General features: G+C 44.1%; 1 protein-coding gene across 1 annotated transcript in view; it reads right to left on the bottom strand.

Annotated features, from left to right (window-relative positions):
- Positions 1-20,472, bottom strand: part of CARMIL1 (capping protein regulator and myosin 1 linker 1) — a 993,695-nt gene that overhangs the window by 212,975 nt on the left and 760,248 nt on the right. Inside the window, exon 27 of the mRNA XM_069218803.1 lies at positions 17,470-17,645. Within this exon, the coding sequence (XP_069074904.1) occupies positions 17,470-17,645 (176 nt within the window). The remainder of the gene's footprint in view (positions 1-17,469; positions 17,646-20,472) is intronic.

Here is a 20,472-nt window from a genome sequence, read left to right on the forward strand (position 1 = left end):
CCGACATACATGCCTACATCCACACACACAGTCAGACACGCACACCCACATACAAACATACACGCACACATCCATACAGACATACCCACAGACATATACGCACTCATTCCCAAAACACGCAACACCCCCGCAAGCATACATGCACTCACACACCCCCTCTACAGACACACACCCCCATGCACCCACACAACACACAACCCCCCTCCCCTAACGGACGATCGACTTACCTGTTCCGTCAATCCTCCGAGAGGGGACGGGAGCCATGGGGGCACCTCCGCCGACACCACACTGCCAACAGAACACCGCCACGGCGAATCACAGGACGTGATTCGCTGGGCGGTGTTCTGTTGGCGTGGCGTTGGAGGTGGAGCATCCTCCACTTCCCCGCCTCCCGCCAGTGTGGCTGTTGGCGGCTCTCCGTCCGAAAAAGGACGGAGAACTGTCAACGGACATAATAGGCCGAGCGGCAAACCGCCACCATTGGCGGTCCCTCGGCAGTCTTGGAAAAAGACCGCTGAGGTCAAAATGACCCCCTAGATGTCTTTATTCACACTAGGCTGATTGTCCCCTCAGGACAGATTCCTTACCCCATACTACTTTAGTATGGTATCAAGGTCAGGTACTTCTTAAATTAATTTGCCTCTTCTTTTCTGTCTTCTTTCTCTTCTCCGTCCTCTTAGCTGTTCGCTCTGTTTCCTATGTTGCCACCTCTATCCTCTCCTCTTGTCTCTTTCGTCAATATTCTCTCCTCAACTAAGCTGTCAACCATTTAGTTGAGTTACACTGTTTACCCCCCCTTCAGCCCCGTGTTAGTCCAGTATTGTAGACAGCCATATTGGGTGGTACATGAAGCTCTGCCCTTTTCTATATCTCCATGACCATTTATTAGCTACTATCCTCAAATCATATTGATAATTACCTTGATTTTTGTAACCTAGTGCACACATATTCTCTGTTACTATAATTCCAGTTTGTCCAGACAAGCTTATTTTTGATGGAGATTTTAAATCTTGCCCACCTTTTTGTTTCTCGCACTGCCAATTTGTGTTTTGTGTATTCCCACGTTTTATTGCAATCCTTGAAAATTCATTAAAATCTTCAGAATGTATATTTCAGCTGCACATAGTTCGGCAAGATGTGGATTTGTTTATTTCTGAATGACACTGTTCTCAAGAAGGGCGACTAGTTTTGTTACATATCATGAGGAACCTTACATTTGCACGTGGTATTGCTTCATTGTTTATCTAACTTTTTTTGTTCAGACTCTTCCGGACAAAATTACGTCAGAGGGGCTGAATTAACATTCCTGTGGAGGGTTAGAACTAAAGAAGCACGGTTATGGACAATTTAAAAATCTCTGATTCTATTTGTTAAAAATGTATATTTTTTTTTCACGCCGTAATGACTGCAGTTCTAATGCCTTCTATTGAAAATGGCTATATAATCCCTTGAATTTAGGAGGTGAGCAGGGTCTTTTTGGATTCTACTAGAGATGTTGCCCGATTTCTTACCTATTTCGCTGCATGTATGAGACTGAAGGCCTGATTTAGATCTTGGCGGAGGGACATACTCTGTCACAAACATGACGGATATCCCATCTGCCGAATTACGATCCCATCATATTCTATGGAGATGGTAATACGGCGGGCAGGATAGCCGTCACGTTTGTGACAGAGTGTTTCATCCACTGAGATCTGAATCAGGCCCCAAGTCTATTATTGGCTTTTGCTTGTATTATGCATTGTACATAATACTGAAAGCCTTCATGGTAATGGCTTTATGCATTTGACTAAGATTTTTTGCATCTGCACTTTATCATTTCTGTTATTATCCCTGTTGAATTTCATAATAAGCCTTCACTGTTTTTCAAAATCCTACTCATTTTTGGAGTCTTTTCTTTCTTTACTGACTGCATTCTGGAATGCTACTTTTGAACCTTGTTTCTGGTACACCTTATCTCGTGATTTGTGGGTAACACGGTCCCTGATCCACCCCTGGGCGTGTCATTCAACTTTCAAATAACATTTGCATGCCATTGTTTTGTTCTTTATTCTGCTTATTGCCTCAGTATGTGCATAAACCAGACTTTTTGAAGAAATCCATCAGCAGCTCACGCTCCATTCATTGATGCTCTAAATAAACAAGGCAAACGCAACACAATTTAACTCATTGCCACACAGTCCAGACAACCTTGTTATGCTATGCAGCTTTGTAGAGTGCACTATCACCCGTGGAGGGTATCCTGGTGCTGAGCAGGTGTGGGTCTAGCCAAACTTATTTCCCAGTGGTACTAATTGGAATGCCAGGTCTTTAGTTATTTGTGGAATTCTAGAAGTGAGGAGGAGGCTCCTATGTGTAGCAGTAAGTCGTGCCATGCTTTAAAAGCAATGTAGGAGAATGTTCAACAGCCATATCTGGTTTTCCATAGCTGTGGGATGGGCGCAAGGAGGAGTCCGATGAGGGAAGGTGTCTGGAATTTGTGTGAAAGCAGATGCAATAACTGAGGTATGCTGGGCCAGGTTTGCAAAGTGCTCTCAAAGTGTGGGTGATGAGTTTGAACTGTGCTTGCTTCTGTGTGAGGAGTCAGTGGAGCTCTTTTGGGCATGGTGTGATGTAAGTGCAGTGTGGGAGATTGGGAGTGATTCTGGCTACAGAGTTCTGAATGGTCTGCAACGTTCAGGTGAGTTTTTTTTTGTTGATCTCAGCTTAGAGGGTTTTCTAGTAGTCCAACCTGATTGTGATGTGGGTGTGCATGATGGTTTGCCGAGTGCTGATTGGGAGCCAGTTGAAAATCTTGCTCAGCATCTTCAGAGTATGGAAGCTTGAGGCTGTGACAGCACTGACTTAGGCAGTGATGTCAACTTTGCTGGCTATGACGATCCTGAGGTCCTTGGCATGGTTGGTGGGTGTCAGTCATAGCTCATCAGCCACCAGGTTGAGTCCCACTGCAAAGTGTTCTTCCTGAATTACGTCTGTTAACTTGCAGATGAATTTTGTTTTTAACTACTGATAAATCTGTAGTGCGTTGCTACTATCCGATAGGGCAGGGGTCTCCAACCTTTACTGTAGTGAGAGCTACTTCGGATCAGTGAAAATCATTGTGAACTACCGGAAACTAAACAACTAATGCATTTTTACCAGACTGCCCTACGCCCAGCTTCCTTGACTTTAAGCCTAATGTACATAGAGCCAGATAGTACTTTGGAGCACCATGACAGGGCTGCCATTTGTCAGCGCGTGCGTGGTTTTTGGGGATGTATGAACATGTGTGCATATGAATGGAATATATGTGTCTGGGAAACTGAGAGCCTATGTTTATATACTTGTGGCACAGGACATACCTTTCGCCATATGTGGCACCGTTACATATATAATATAAACATACAACCATTTCTTAACCACTACGGTGCCTTGGACTATGAGGTTCCCGGGTGCCTTGGACGAGATCACCTCGTCCTGCACCCGGGAACTGGGGGGAGCGCTAGCGCTCCCCCCATGTGCTCCCCTCCCACCCCCCCAAGGCAGGGATGGAAGGGGAAGCCCTTCCACTTCCACCACCGACCCCTCAACACCCCCGTGACGTCAGCGCGCATCGCTCACTGACAATCACAGAGGGCCTCCTCCCATCGCGCTGGAAGCTCAGCTACCAGCGCGATCGAAAGAGAAATACAAAGCATTTCTCTTTCGATCACGTGGGGGAGGCCCAGAGAGGCTTCAAAGGGAAGGAAAGGAATTTCCTTCCCTTTGAAGTCTCTCTGAGTGTTTCAAAAGCCGGATTGCAAGCAATCCGGCTTTGGAAACGCCCACTAGACACCAGGGATATCTTTTTTTGTTTTAGAAACTGGCATAAGGGAGCGACCCCTTGGGCAAGGGTCGCTCCCAGGGGGGGGGCATTTTTTTGGAAAGCCTTTTCTACCCCCCCTGGGGGCAGATCGGCATATTGTTATTAAGCCGATCTGCCCCCAAGGGGGCAGAAACCACTAGGCACCAGGGATTTTTTTTTTTGCGCCAATGTCACGCAGGGGGAGCGACCCCGTAGGCAAGGGTCGCTCCCAGAGGGGTTGGGGGGCAAATTTATTTTAGGCCTATTGTTATTAGGCCGATCTGCCCCCAGGGGGGACAGAAACCTCTAGGCACCAGGGCAATTTTTTTTTTTTTTTTTTTTTTAGAGATGGGGAGTGACCCATTAGACAAGGGTCGCTCCCGGGGGGGCTGGAGGGGGTGGGGGGCCAATTTATTTTAGGCCTATTGTTATTAGGCCGATCTGCCCCCGGGGGGGCATAAACCTCTAGGCGCCAGGGCAATTTTTTTTGTTTGTTTGTTTTTTTAGAGATGGGGAGCGACCCATTAGGCAAGGGTCGCTCCCCTGGGGGGAAAAATGTATTTAGACCATTTCTGCCCCCCTTGGGGGCAGATCGGCCGATTTTAGGTCAATCTGCCCCCAAAGGTGCAGAAACCACTAGGCACCAGGGATTTTTTTTTTTGCACCAATGTCACGCAGGGGGAGCGACCCCATAGGCAAGGGTCGCTCCTGGGGGAGTGTTGGGGGGACGGGGGGTCAAATTTATATTAGGCCATTTCTGCCCCCCCCCCCCGGGGGCAGATCGGCTTATTGTTATTAGGCCGATCTGCCCCCGGGGGGCAGAAACCTCTAGGCGCCAGGGCGATTTATTTATTTTTTTCGTTTTTTTAGAGATGGGGAGCGACCCATTAGGCAAGGGTCGCTCCCCTGGGGGGCAAATTGTAATTAGACCATTTCTGTCCCCCTTGTGGGCAGATCGGCCGATTTTAGGTCAATCCGACCCCAAGGGGGCAGAAACCACAAGGCACCAGGGCAATTTTTTTTTTTTTTTTTTTTTTTTTTTTTTTTAGAGATGGGGAGCGACCCATTAGGCAAGGGTCGCTCCCGGGGGGGCTGGAGGGGGTGGGGGGGGGGGGGGCAAATTTATTTTAGGCCATTTCTGCCCCCCCCGGGGGCAGATCGGCCTATTGTTATTAGGCCGATCTGCCTCCGGGGGGGGCAGAAACCTCTAGGAGCCAGGGCAATTTTATTTTTTTGTTTGTTTTTTTTAGAGATGGGGAGCGACCCATTAGGCAAAGGTCGCTCCCCTGGGGAGAAAATGGTATTTAGACCATTTCTTCCCCCAAGGATTTTAGGTCAATCTGCCCCCAAGGGTGCAGAAACCACTAGTCACCAGGGATTTTTTTTTTTGCACCAATGTCACGCAGGGGGAGCGACCCCGTAGGCAAGGGTCGCTCCTGGGGGAGTGTTGGGGGGATGGGTGGTCAAATTTATATTAGGCCATTTCTGCCCCCCCCCCGGGCAGATCGGCTTATTGTTGTTAGGCCGATCTGCCCCCGGGGGTAGAAACCTCTAGGCGCCAGGGCAATTTTTTTTTTTTTTTTTTTTTTTTTTTTTTTTAGAGTTGGGGAGCGACCCATTAGGCAAGGGTCGCTACCCTGGGGGACAAATTGTAATTAGACCATTTCTGTCCCCCTTGGGGGCAGATCGGCCGATTTTAGGTCAATCTGACCCCAAGGGGGCAGAAACCACTAGGCACCGGGGATTTATTTTTTTTTGGCACCAATGTCACGCAGGGGGAGCGACCCCGTAGGCAATGGTTGCTCCCGCAGGGGGTGTTGGGGGGTGGGGGGGCAAATTTATATTAGGCCACTTCTGCCCCCCCGGGGGCAGATCGGCCTATTGTTATTAGGCCGATCTGCCCAAACCTCTAGGCGCCAGGGCAATTTTTTTTTGTTGCTTTTTTTTTTTGTTTGTTTGTTTTTTTAGAGATGGGGAGCGACCCATTAGGCAAGGGTCGCTCCTGGGGGAGGGGTTGGGGGTGTGGGAGAGCAAATTTATTTTAGGCTATTTCTGCCCCCCCTGGGGCCGGCTAAGCTAGAGGCCAAAATCCAAAGGTAGGCACATTGCAAAAAACACCTTTTTTCTTTAAAAATATGTGATGTGTCCACGTTGTGTTTTGGGGCATTTCCTGTCGCCGGCGCTATGCCTACCCACACAAGTGAGGTATCATTTGTATCGGGAGACTTTGGGGAACGCTGGGTGGAAGGAAATTTGTGGCTCCTCTCAGATTCCAGAACTTTCTGTCACCAAAATGTGAGGAAAATTTGTTTTTTTGGCCAAAATTTGAGATTTGCAAAGGATTCTGGGTAACAGAACCTGGTCAGAGCCCCACAAGTCACCCCATCTTGGATTCCCCTAGGTTTCTAGTTTTAAAAAATGCACTGGTTTGCTAGGTTTCCCCAGCTGCCGGCTGAGCTAGAGGCCAAAATCCACACGTAGGCACTATTTTCTGTCAAAAAATGTGATGTGTCCACTTTTGTGTTTTGGGGCATTTCCTGTCGCGGACGCTAGGCCTACCCACACAAGTGAGGTATCATTTTTATCAGGAGACTTGGGGGAACGCTGGGTGGAAGGAAATTTGTGGTTCCTCTCAGATTCCAGAACTTTCTGTCACCGAAATGTGAGGAAAATGTGTTTTTTAGCCAAATTTTGAGGTTTGCAAAGGAGTCTGGGTAACAGAACCTGGTCAGAGCCCCACAAGTCACCCCATCTTGGATTCCCCTCGGTCTCTAGTTTTCAGAAATGCACAGGTTTGGTGGGTTTTCCCAGGTGCCGGATGAGCTAGAGGCCAAAATCTACAGGTAGGCACTTTGCAAAAAACACCTGTTTTCTTTCTAAAAAAGTGATGTGTCCACGTTGTGTTTTGGGGCATTTCCTGTCACGGGCGCTAGGCCTACCCACACAAGTGAGGTATCATTTTTATCGGGAGACTTGGGGGAACGCTGGGTGGAAGGAAATTTGTGGCTCCTCTCATATTCCAGAACTTTGTTACCGAAATGTGAGGCAAACGTGTTTTTTTAGCCACATTTTGAGGTTTGCAAAGGATTCTGGGTAACAGAACCTGGTCAGAGCCCCACAAGTCACCCCATCTTGGATTCCCCTAGGTCTCTAGTTTTCAAAAAAGCACAGGTTTGGTAAGTTTCCCTAGGTGCCGGCTGAGCTAGAGGCCAACATCTACAGGTAGGCACATTGCAAAAAACACCTCTTTTCTTTAAACAAATGTGATGTGTCCACGTTGTGTTTTGGGGCATTTCCTGTCACGGGCACTATGCCTACCCACACAAGTGAGGTATCATTTGTATCGGGAGACTTTGGGGAACGCTGTGTGGAAGGAAATTTGTGGCTCCTCTCAGATTCCAGAACTTTCTGTCACCGAAATGTGAGGAAAATGTGTTTTTTTAGCCACATTTTTAGGTTTGCAAAGGACTCTGGGTAACAGAACCTGGTCAGAGCCCCACAAGTCACCCCATCTTGGATTCCCCTAGGTCTCTAGTTTTAAAAAATGCACAGCTTTGGTAGGTTTCCCTAGGTGCCCGCTGAGCTAGAGGCCAAAATCTACAGGTAGGCACTTAGCAAAAAACACATCTGTTTTCTGTCAAAAAATGTGATGTGTCCACATTGTGTTTTGGGGCATTTCCTGTTGCGGGCGCTAGGCCTACCCACACAAGTGAGTTATCATTTTTATCAGGAGACTTGCGGGAACATAGAATAGCAAAACAAGTGTTATTGCCCCTTGTCTTTCTCTACATTTTTTCCTTCCAAAATATAAGAGTGTGTGTAAAAAAGACGTCTATTTGAGAAATGCCCTGTAATTCACATGCTAGTATGGTCACCCCGGAATTCAGAGATGTGCAAATAACCACTGCTCCTCAACACCTTATCTTGTGCCCATTTTGGAAATACAAAGGTTTTCTTGATAGCTGTTTTTCACTCTTTATATTTCAGCAAATGAATTGCTGTATACCCGGTATAGAATGAAAACCCACTGCAGGGTGCAGCTCATTTATTGGCTCTGGGTACCTAGGGTTCTTGATGAACCTACAAGCCCTATATATCCCTGCAAGCCGAAGAGTCCAGCAGACGTAACGGTATATTGCTTTAAAAAATCTGACATTGCAGGAAAAGGTCACAGAGTAAAACGTAGAGAAAAATTGCTGTTTTTTTCACCTCAATTTCAATATTTTTCTTTTTCAGTTGTTATTTTCTGTAGGAAACCCTGGTAGGATCTACACAAATTACCCCTTGCTGAATTCAGAATTTTGTCTACTTTTCAGAAATGTTTAGGTTTCTGGGATCCAGCATTGGTTTCATGCCCATTTCTGTCACTGACTGGAAGGAGGCTGAAAGCACAAAAAAATCGTAAAAATGGGGTATGTCCCAGTAAAATGCCAAATCTGTGTTGAAAAATTGGGTTTTCTGATTCAAGTCTGCCTGTTCCTGAAAGCTGGGAAGCTGGTTATTTTAGCACCGCAAACCCTTTGTTGATGCCATTTTCAGGGGAAAAATCACAAGCCTTCTTCTGCAGCCCCTTTTTCCAATTAAAAAAAAACAAAAACAAAAGTTTCACTGTATTTTGGCTAATTTCTTGGCCTCCTTCAGGGGAACCCACAAAGTCTGGGTACCTCCAGAATCCCTAGGATGTTGGAAAAAAAGGACACAAATTTGGCTTGGCCAGCTCATGTGGACAAAAAGTTATGAGGGCCTAAGCGCGAACTGGCCCAAATAGCCAAAAAAAAGGCCTGGCACAGGAGAGGGAAAAGGCCTGGCAGCGAAGGGGTTAAATAGGAGAAATTGTAGGTTCAAAAATCTTCATAACTGGGAACATTTTTCTGCACTTTAAATTTATCCCATTTAAAAAATGCCTGTATTTTTCAGTTATAAAAATGGCACAGTGTTCTAGAGGCCTGCTGTGTGTAAATGCAACACTTTGAAAAAAAAATCAAGAAAATTAAAAGTTAATTTACTTATAAGATAACTTTCCATTTTGATTTTCTCTGATTTGAAAGCATTGAGAAATATAATTTTGTTCTCATCTCCAATACTGAGTTGACAAGGGCTTTTATTATTTAGTTAAATACCTTAGGGCCAGATGTAGGAAACACTTTGCGAGTCGCAAACGGCAAAATCTGCCGTTTGCGACTCGCAAATGCGTGTTTCCTATGCAGAAATGCACTTTGCGAGTCGTTACCGACTCGCAAAATGCATTTCCGAATCGCAAATAGGAAGGGGTGTTCCCTTCCTATTTGCGAGTCGCAGTGGTATGCAACTCCATTTGCGACTGCGTACGCGGTCGCAAATGGAGTCGCAGTTACCATCCACTTCAAGTGGATGGTAACCCACTCGCAAATTGGAAGGGGTCCCCATGGGACCCCTTCCAGTTTGAGACTGGACCCCAAAACATTTTTTCAGGGCAGGGAGTGGTCCAAGGGACCACTCCCTGCCCTGAAAAAACCGAAACAAAAGGTTTCGGATTTTTTTGAAATGCAGCTCGTTTTCCCTTAGGGAAAACGGGCTACATTTCAAAAAAAAAAAAATGCTTTATTGAAAAGGCAGGTCGCTAACATGGAGGCCTGCTGACGTCAGCAGGCCTCCATGTTAGCGAGTGCCTATACTCGCAATGGGGCCGCAATTTGCGACCCACCTCATGAATATTCATGAGGTGGGTCATTGCGACCCCATTGCGAGTTGCAGACGGTGTCTGAGACACCGTACTGCATAGCAATTTGCGACTTGCAAATTGCGAGTCGCAGGGACTCGCAATTTGCAAGTCGCAAATTGCTCTCTTCCTACATCTGGCCCCTAGTGCTTCAATTCTTCACCTCTGTGCCCTGGGTCATAAACCTGACTCCAGCACTGCTCCTTATCAGGCCCTGCTATCTGCAGCCTAATCATAATAATATAAAATAAACACAGCCTTCCCTTCACTTTAAAAGGGAAACTGTGACTGTGTGCTTATTTAGAAATCAACTCCCGGCTGGGAGCTACTCTGATTGTGTCTAGGAGCTACTGATAGCTTGCGATCCACTGGTTGGAGACACCTGCTAAAGTGTGTACTGGTGCTAACTGGAAAAGAAAGCCTGAATAACAGTTTAGTTACACATTCACGTTTTGATTTTCTTGCTGAAGGTCAAATAATTAGGCTTTGCTCTTACATGAAGAGGATGCTCATTGGAAAGCTAAGTGGAACGGAAGTAAAAAGACCTCCGGCCATTCAGAGATTTCCTGATTACAGGAACGTACAGTAGTGAGCCAAAAGATGAACGATGTGACTGTGAAAAATGGTACGTTAAAATATGAGTTATGAGTTCCACTGGGCCCTTCTCCGAGGAGGTCTTACTGCAAATGCCAAGTGCCTTAAAGACCACTCTTCTGGAAGCTGGGAGCCAATGTAGACTGCCGGGATGGGAGGAAACAGAAATTTGCCACAGTAAACCTCAGCAGCGGTTCCTCCTTTATGGCAGAGGAGCATCACCCCCTGCAAGCAGCATCATCTGCAAAACTTTAACAACAAAAGGATAATAAACTGTGTTTATTATCCTTTTGTTGTTTAAGGGGCGGGGCCAATGGGGATTACGAGGACGAGGGAAGTGCACTGTGCACTCCCCTCAGTGCGCATGTGTGCCCTCTTCAGCCCGGCACTGTGTTGCCGGGCTGAAGAGAGCAGGCACAGGCTCCCAGTCTGCCTGGGAGCGCCATGTCTGGGCACTCCAGCGTAGCCTAACACTGCTCTGAGCAGCATCAGGATTGGCAGTTTGGGAGCCTGTGCCTGCTAAGGTGACGGAGGAGGAGAAGCGGCAGCACGGTGCGCAGGTAAGTTTTCATTTTTTTATTTTATTTTTTAATTCAATGTTTTTGCCTACCCCTTTACTGCATAGTGAGCTGTGACTGGTAAAGCTAAAATACGTCTGGTGGCATTGTTTTTAATCAAATGCAGTCTATCAGAAAAGTAACAGGTAAATATACATACAGAGAGTTACAACAGTCCAATCTGAGCATAATCACTGACTGGACAACAGTTGTATGTTCACCCAAAGGCAGAGAAGGCAGGATCTTACACAGCAGATGTAAATAGTAGAAACCTTTATGGATGGCTCAAAGATGGTCCCTGCAAAACACCGCATGTGAGATATCAAGAGGCTGAACAATAACAGGAAAGTAGAACAGCTTGTGTGCTGAGATACAAACATTAAGTTGGCCAATCTACAACTTTGTCAAGAATGCCATTCAAAGTAAGTTGTTTCAAAGGGGAATGTTAGAGATGGTATTTATATGTGGCACTCAGATCTAGTAAAATTAAAGCCACTCTCTTCCCTCTATCTAATTTTTCATGCCGACACTCAGTAGCTGGTAAGAAGGCAGGCTCTGTACTATGCAAAACTCAAAACCCATCCTGAGAAGGATCTAGGAGTTTGTTTGAATCATTTTACTGTTTTCACCAATATTTTAACAAATACCTGGAGCAGAAATAGGAATCAAAAGTTTTTCAGTACTGTAGGATCAGCAGTGGGTTCCTAGAAGCTTGAAATTAGAAGTGCCTACTTCCAGCTACAGCCCATCCCAAAGAAGCACTGCATAGGTTGGAGAGTCAGAAGATACTTCAGATTATGCAATATTTGTTAACCAGTGACAGCTGGTGGATTATTAAAGTGATAAGGCACAAATGCACTATCCAGCACTCTGCCTTGGGGCTAGGTTGCCAATTCACAGGCCCAGACCTTCATATCACACACAAGCAGACATGCATGCACACACAGTTGCAGACACACACACAAATACAGTCACAGATACATACATATGCACTCCCCAGTGCGCGCACACGCACGCACACACACACACACACACACACATACTTTTGAACACAAAAACTTACCTGAGCAGGCTCACGATTTCCATTTTCCAATTGTCTGCAGCAGCCAGAGACACACCTATGAGTTTTCACCCAATCAGCAGCTGAAATAGCTTTAAAGGTGCTGAAACAGGCCTTTTTTCCTCCGACAAGTCCTCAAGATCCATTATCTGAGATGCTGCACTGTGTGATGCTAGTGCAGCTTGTCAGATATGCATTGTGAGTGTGTGAGGCGGGCTGTAACAGCCCCCGCCTGGCACATGCACAATATATCTAGTGGCACCCTTTTCTGCTGGCAAGGTAATATTACAACTTAAACATGCAAACTAACGATCGGTAAGATTGTTTGCTTTCATTTAAAACCTGTACTATGCCAAGCAATAGTGGCAGAGAGGGGCATTAGGTCAAGGTCCTGGTGCCCCCAAGGGGTAGCCACTGCTGTTGTTAACATGAATACATGCGTGTGCCGATCTAGGAACACTGTTGTCTGACTGCAGTTCTGTGATTTTTCATACTTACCTTTGTCTGAATTGTATGTCAGCTGATTCAAAGTCATACTAAGTCATACTAAGGCCTTTAAATGTATTCGGATTTTGACAGAGAATGTTGGTTTCTTTTTTGGGTAAAGTGTGTGATCTATGGTATTTTCCCAAATCAGCTATGTATGTTTACAACTGTGTAAACACATGCTGGCCTTGTTGACTTTCTTCCACGGCTACTAAACATCCCATGCAGAGTCACTAAGATGCTGCGCAATGCAATGCAGTAAGACAGCGGGCTGCGCTGCATTGCATGACAGAGAGAGAGCATAAATGTGCCCTATCTTCTAAGATATGACACATTTCTGCTCTCTCTCTCTGCCTCGGCACACTTCGCGCTGCCTAGCAATAACACAGGCTCTGCTGCGTCATGGTACAAGGGTGCCTGTGTTACAGGCAGGGTTGTTTTTATGCAGAAAGGGATATGTTCCTGCACAAAAGCAATCAGTTTAGCTATTTCTTCTTTTCACTTGAAGCCCCTGTCGAAAGATGAAATAATGAAAAGAAATAAAGATATTTATTCTTGTTACGCCTCACTTGGGAAGGCACACCATTTTGACACAATTCCAGGTTTACTAGCCTCAGTAAATCAGGGATTGTGTCAAAATCTATGGGTGGATGAATGGGAATGCCATGTTCCATCCATAAAACGCCTTCTCAATTCAAGGTGGCTTTGCATGGCTTAGTAAATCCGAGTTAACGGCTTGTGTTGGCTTGTGTGATTCAAGGGCAATGCAAGTCCTTAGTAAATCTGCCCTCCAGTTTGAAAGAAGTCTTGAATTTCAGATTGCACACAGGATCCAACCTCGACCCCTGGCCACAACAAAAGGGCTTTGCCTCATGATTGCTTGTTTTCTGCACCACCAGCACACAAAATTAAAATTACAGGCAGTGAAGAGGAATAAAGAATCTTTCCTCTATTGCGGACAATGTTGATCTCTGCTGATTGCTCCTAGACACCATTTACATAATGAAACAAAATCCTAACCTTCAGAACACACCATTAAAATGGGACATAGAATACGACCTATGTTAGACTGGATCAATGACACAATATCAATGAACACAGTATTGATTACAAAAAATGTGAAAACAAATATTGTTCACAAAAGTATTGGCTTCCTATACTTAACTAGGAGAAACACAAATATCAACAACAAAAATGTCACTGCCATAAAAAATATTGAAAAACAAAGATAACAGAATCAAAAGGATTGTAACCTTTAGATAAACATATCAAAAATAATGACTACATTGTTATCACCAAAACTGTGAATTTATAATTACATAAAAATAACAACTTTAAAGTTCAACAACATTTGAAAATAAACATTAAACAACATATAAGCAGACTTTATCAGCATAAACCTGTAAATTTCCATAAGGGTGATTACTAGGAAGGCTAGTTGGTGGGTAGAAAAGTTTAGTAGTTTCCAGAAACAAATTAGCAGGGCCTCGGATCTAAGAGATATTCCAGAATTCCACCTTTTAGGTGGCTACAACAGAAAAGGCCTGATATCCAGAAAAGATTGTTCTTCTTGGAAATATTAAAAGTTAACAAGATTTACATCTAAGGTTATGGCTGGATTTTTGCTACCGGAATTTGGATGTAAAAAAATCCAGGGAAGGTTAACAGATTGCCCTGTGAACAATCATCATAGCTTTGAACACAATTCTTTTTTCAAACTGTAAGCTAGTGTATAAGTTTCAGCCTCGGGGAAATGTGTAGCTATTTAGAAATAGTCTAACTTGTCACATGGAAACAAAGGGGGTCATTATGACCCTGGCGGAAGGCGGAAAAGCGGCGGTAAGACTGCCAACAGGCTGGCGTTGTATTATGACCATGGCGGTTACCGCCATGGTCATCCGCCGGTTCTCCGTTCCGCCCGCCGGGCTGGAGACCAAGGTCTCCAGCCCGGCGGCCGTCACTATACCGCTGGCGGTATTTTGACCCGGCTTACCGCCGTGGATTTCCTGCGGTTTGAACCGCCATGAAATCCATGGCGGTAAGCACTATCAGTGCCAGGGAATTCCTTCCCTGGCATTGATAGGGGTCTCCCCATCCCCCACCCCGACTCCCTCACCTAACCTTCAGAACACACCATTAAAATGGGACATAGAATACGACCTATGTTAGACTGGATCAATGACACAATATCAATGAACACAGTATTGATTACAAAAAATGTGAAAACAAATATTGTTCACAAAAGTATTGGCTTCCTATACTTAACTAGGAGAAACACAAATATCAACAACAAAAATGTCACTGCCATAAAAAATATTGAAAAACAAAGATAACAGAATCAAAAGGATTGTAACCTTTAGATAAACATATCAAAAATAATGACTACATTGTTATCACCAAAACTGTGAATTTATAATTACATAAAAATAACAACTTTAAAGTTCAACAACATTTGAAAATAAACATTAAACAACATATAAGCAGACTTTATCAGCATAAACCTGTAAATTTCCATAAGGGTGATTACTAGGAAGGCTAGTTGGTGGGTAGAAAAGTTTAGTAGTTTCCAGAAACAAATTAGCAGGGCCTCGGATCTAAGAGATATTCCAGAATTCCACCTTTTAGGTGGCTACAACAGAAAAGGCCTGATATCCAGAAAAGATTGTTCTTCTTGGAAATATTAAAAGTTAACAAGATTTACATCTAAGGTTATGGCTGGATTTTTGCTACCGGAATTTGGATGTAAAAAAATCCAGGGAAGGTTAACAGATTGCCCTGTGAACAATCATCATAGCTTTGAACACAATTCTTTTTTCAAACTGTAAGCTAGTGTATAAGTTTCAGCCTCGGGGAAATGTGTAGCTATTTAGAAATAGTCTAACTTGTCACATGGAAACAAAGGGGGTCATTATGACCCTGGCGGAAGGCGGAAAAGCGGCGGTAAGACTGCCAACAGGCTGGCGTTGTATTATGACCATGGCGGTTACCGCCATGGTCATCCGCCGGTTCTCCGTTCCGCCCGCCGGGCTGGAGACCAAGGTCTCCAGCCCGGTGGCCGTCACTATACCGCTGGCGGTATTTTGACCCGGCTTACCGCCGTGGATTTCCTGCGGTTTGAACCGCCATGAAATCCATGGCGGTAAGCACTATCAGTGCCAGGGAATTCCTTCCCTGGCATTGATAGGGGTCTCCCCATCCCCCACCCCGACTCCCTCCCCTACACCCCCCACCACTCCTGCCACCCCCAAAGGTGGCAGGGCCCCCCTCCCCACCCCGACCCCCAACATCACATCACCCATACCCACACGACCTGCACGCAGACACCACTTACACACTTACACGCACAAACGCCGACATACATGCCTACATCCACACACACAGTCAGACACGCACACCCACATACAAACATACACGCACACATCCATACAGACATACCCACAGACATACACGCACTCATTCCCAAATCATTCACACCCCGGCAAGCATACACGCACTCACACACCCCCTCTACATACACAGACGCACACCCCCATGCACCCACACAACACACAACACCCCCCCGACCCCCTTCCCCTAATGGACGATCGACTTACCTGTTCCGTCGATCCTCCGAGAGGGGACGGGAGCCATGGGGGCAGCTCCGCCGACACCACACCACCAACAGAACACCGCCACGGCGAATAACAGGACGTAATTCGCTGGGCGGTGTTCTGTTGGCGTGGCGGTGGAGGTGGAGCATCCTCCACTTCCCCGCCTCCCGCCAGTATGGCTGTTGGCGGCTCTCCATCCGTAAAAGGACGGAGAGCTGCCAACGGTCATAATAGGCCGAGCGGCAAACCGCCGCCACTGGCGGTCTTCCGCACGGCGGTCCCTCAGCGGTCTTGGAAAAAGACCACCGAGGTTGTAATGACCACCAAAGATTTTTGACACATACAAAAAAGTATTAGTTACCTCCTGAGTTTGAGCTCAATTACAATCTCTAGCAACTGTTTAGGGTAACTGATTTGTACCATCGTAATTCTTATGAAGCCACTTAAGTGGGGTCTTAGTAGATATACCCACTGTGACTTTGTATCCATCTCTAATTTAGAGACAAGTATTTAGCTGTGAGTGTACTAAAGCACTTTTTATTTAAAAAGCCCTGGCTGGACACTGATTTATTCAATCTTATTCTTCTGTATTGCTGAGTTCTGAGTTCCTAGCCAGCAACATTCACGGAGACAACCTTGCACTGTTCTGCCTCGCTATCATGGAACTTGAGTGCTAAAAAAGGAGTATTTGGTCTCCAGTTTCAGGGTCCACGGTATAAATGTCCATTGCAGCAGAAGTAAAAGGCCTCCATGGCACCAAGCGTGGTCTAATAACATTTAATTGCCCTGGCAGCTCCCAAACCCAATTTCTCAGAGTTACCTGTTTGCAATACTCAAACAATACTTAAATTAAAAGAAGGATGAAAATTCACAGTATTAATTTAACTCAACTCCTGTGCCACAAAACGTGACATTGACACTACTACCTACTATAAAATGCTGCATTTCCTTTAAATATGCCTTGGCCACTCTGTTTCAGTACTCCATAAAGCTTCAGTTCAGTGCAGAACACCACAATGCATTTTAGCCCATAGATCAAAATTGAAATAATTTATCTATTTGCACCATGCTTTTATGGCCAACTTTGCAAATGTAAGTTCGCGTACCATTCTTGTTAACAGTGAAATAATCTGTATATATTATGGGGAAGAAAGAATGGGTTTGTTTGGCATACTTATGTAGCAATATTGTGACACTAATCATTAATTCTGCTTTAGACTGGATGGCAGCCACATTCCAACATCTCATCCAGACTTCCATCAATTATATATACTACTAACTATAACAGGCATTATAGCAGAGAGGCTTTAGGAGGTGCTCCAATGAGGCTTGAGAAATGCCTGCTACTGCTACTGGTTACCTAAATGGGATCATAATTAACAGTAACTAAGCGTTGACTTTACAGTAAGACTGCCTGCTAAAGGGTAAGAGATCTCACTTTGAAAAAAATCACTCAAAAAGAAGTAGTTCCATTTACCATATCATTGCCACACATTCCATCTTTACCTGTATTTTTCTTTTTTTATGATTGTTGCTGCCAATATGCAGTTACAGTTTTTGTGAAGCATGGCAAATAAACCATAGGTATGAGCTTAAATACAGGAGTTACATGTGCATCTGAGGAGAAAATACGACCAGGTAATGCCATTTGAAAAATTTACCTTATTTTATTGAGAATATCAATTCCAGATTGCTCCAGCAATACGTTTTTTACAAAGGTGCGTGGAATAGAAATTTTAGCAGTGCTCGCTTCTATTAAATCCTCCCGAATATGAGCTTTCTTCATCACATTGGGGCACAGATCCTCAGCTGCATCCACCATAGACACCAGTAATTCCTGAACACAAAAAAAAAAAACCATCTTACATACATAAGGGGAAACACAATAAAGTAGCACATTAAAATTAAAATAAAATTAGTCAAAATTTAGCAAGTTAAATCTCTGCCACCAGAAAAATTGACAAGCCTCGTCTGTAGATGGTATGTGCAGTGCTGCAGCCGAGATCGTTCCTTGCCCTCAATTGAGTGATCTAGAGCATCACAAAGGAGTTTTATGTAATTAAATGGAAAATGGTTCTCTAGTGATTATTAGAAGATGTTTTTATATGTGCAGCTCACTCATTATGTGTGGGGTTAGCCAAAACTTTTCATTTTACTAAAAGAACAAGTTATTTACCTCCGGTAACGCATTATCTGTTAGAGAATGGACTTTTATCCAGCAGCCCACTTCATTCATTGGTCTATTATTGTGTATCAATCACATTTTTCTTCCACCCACTATAGCATACAGCAACTTCAGCCATTGGCAAACTTCACTATGAGTTATGGCATTCTGATCTATGACAAGCAGCACATCTACACAAAAGTAGCTCCTTCCCCCAAAAGTTTTTGCTTTGAAGCAATATATATATATATATATATATATTTTTTTTTTTTTTTTACTAATGGCAGGGACCCAGCCACTACCACAACAGTAAGATTTACATATGGAATGACGAAACAAAACAAGCACTGGAAATGTCTAATGGCAGGCCAGAAATGTCAGACCCATTGGCTTTGCCAGTGCTTGTTGAACAAAGCAGAGCAAGCAGGAAGGAGGACTTGCAAGGAATGTAGGGCCTCTATCTCTGAATGCAGTTCTGCAAAATGTTTGCATTGGAACTTCTGCCCTACAAAATGCAATGTCTTACTTTGCCAGAAAATCAGTCGTGCCTGGTAATTTCAGAGACTGATTGAACATAAATACTAGATTAGAATTGTACTTAGCAAGAAAAAAAGCTTGTCTGACTTCTTCTGGGGGAGTTTGGAGGAGCGGTTGGGGTTCAGCACAATTTTCATTTACATATATGTTCGGGTTAAGTAGCCTGCGTTCCTGAGGGAGCACTTGTGATATAGTCCAAATACTTCCAACCCCAGAAATGTTGGAGTTTCATACGTTCTAAGAGCATTTTAATCAAATGGAGGCAAATGTTGCCTTTTTCAGCACACTTTACATTAAAGCAGTATCAGTCAGCTTTGGTAAACTACAGTTTCTTTCAGTCAGCAGACAAGATACACCAATTTTGAAGGCAAGGAAGTTTGACAACTGTAGTGACTACGACTCAAACATCAGTTGTAAATATAGTTTTGAAAATCAAGTAATTTTATCCCCTAACTATGCTTGCCAGTGAATGAAACTACAACCATTTTGTTGTCAAATAGAAGTTTTTCATTTTGGAAAAATAAATTGCCACAAAACAAAGCCTTATTTTGAGAAAAATACACACAACTTTTGTCTAAAAAAATCACAATAATTTTATTTTAAATCCATGTTTCATGATGAAACATTTGTTTGTCGTTTTCATCATGTACTACTGCCGCATATGAACAAATTCTGCTGTGCATGCCAGTGTTTTACTATATCATGCCAGAATTTCCACCATTATGCCTGGAGAAGCGTTTTATAAGTGGTGGGTCACAATATGGCAGAAATTACCACCAGTGTGCATTCTAACAAAGGTGCGTATTATCAGGCCATGAAAGCCGACAGTATGTGAGCAATTTCAGTCATAATGCAATGGGGAGAACTATGCCAGGGGTGCGAAACATCCTGTGAAGGATGCCAATGATATGTCTGGAGTTACAACAATTAGACAAGAGCCACGTTCATACAAGGTTTTTTCACCATCAAGCCAGGTATGTCCAACATATAAATGGACTTACAGACATTATACATATCCAAGACCAGCAGCATATCAGCGGTGAACATTATTATGTCATCTGCCATTCTCACAATATTCCTGTTATGACCACCACTATCCCATGTTTAGCTTTGAGCATTATCAATAAGGTGAACACCATCAAGCCCTGGATGCCTACAACACAAAGAATTAGAGCTATTATGCCAGGTCCATAGAAATAGTAGTAAGGGGCATCATTATGTTGTGAATGCCCATTAAATGCCGAGCATTACAAACCATGAAATGGGTCCACCGTTATACCAGTGCTGTGTGCGTGTGTGCACCGCATTCACACCCTCCCAGCCACATTTCATTTTGCAAACATATAAACACGGGTACATGTAGAAATACAAACATGTATACACAGGAAAACATTACCACCTGTTTAAACAAGAAGCTACAGCTACATCTTCGTTATAAACGTTTATAGCAATAGCCAATGGCAACGAGTCCCAGTAAGTCTACTGTCTTCTTTCTAGTGATCCTTGCTCAGCTCACACTTACCACCTTGTGGCAGGAGAAATATTATGCTAACAGTGGGTGTCACAGCTCAAGATCTGCAAACACACCGGCCAACTGGACAGGCACAAACTATATTTTTCCCCTGTCACTCTAAGGGTCTGATGTGTGCAACAGACCAGAACTGAAAAATACTGATCCTCAGGCCGATGTGAGAAAAATATAGGCGGGCCATCTCTGCACAAAATGTGACATTTTGAACCAATATGATCCAAACTAGAGGCAAGAGTGACTTGGCGCAGTGGCATTGATCCTCGATACTGCCAGAGAATGTGGGCAAAGTGAAAGCTAGCCATTACTGGCGGCTTTACATTTTTTATGTCAATTGTTTATTACATTTTCAAGTTTAGAAAAATAACAATAATTATTGAAACAATACATATGCGATACAAAGCTATAAGTATACAAAGGATAAAGTAAAAATCT

The sequence above is a fragment of the Pleurodeles waltl genome, chromosome 2_1 (genome assembly GCF_031143425.1).
Source record: "Pleurodeles waltl isolate 20211129_DDA chromosome 2_1, aPleWal1.hap1.20221129, whole genome shotgun sequence".
Classification (NCBI taxonomy): domain Eukaryota; kingdom Metazoa; phylum Chordata; class Amphibia; order Caudata; family Salamandridae; genus Pleurodeles; species Pleurodeles waltl.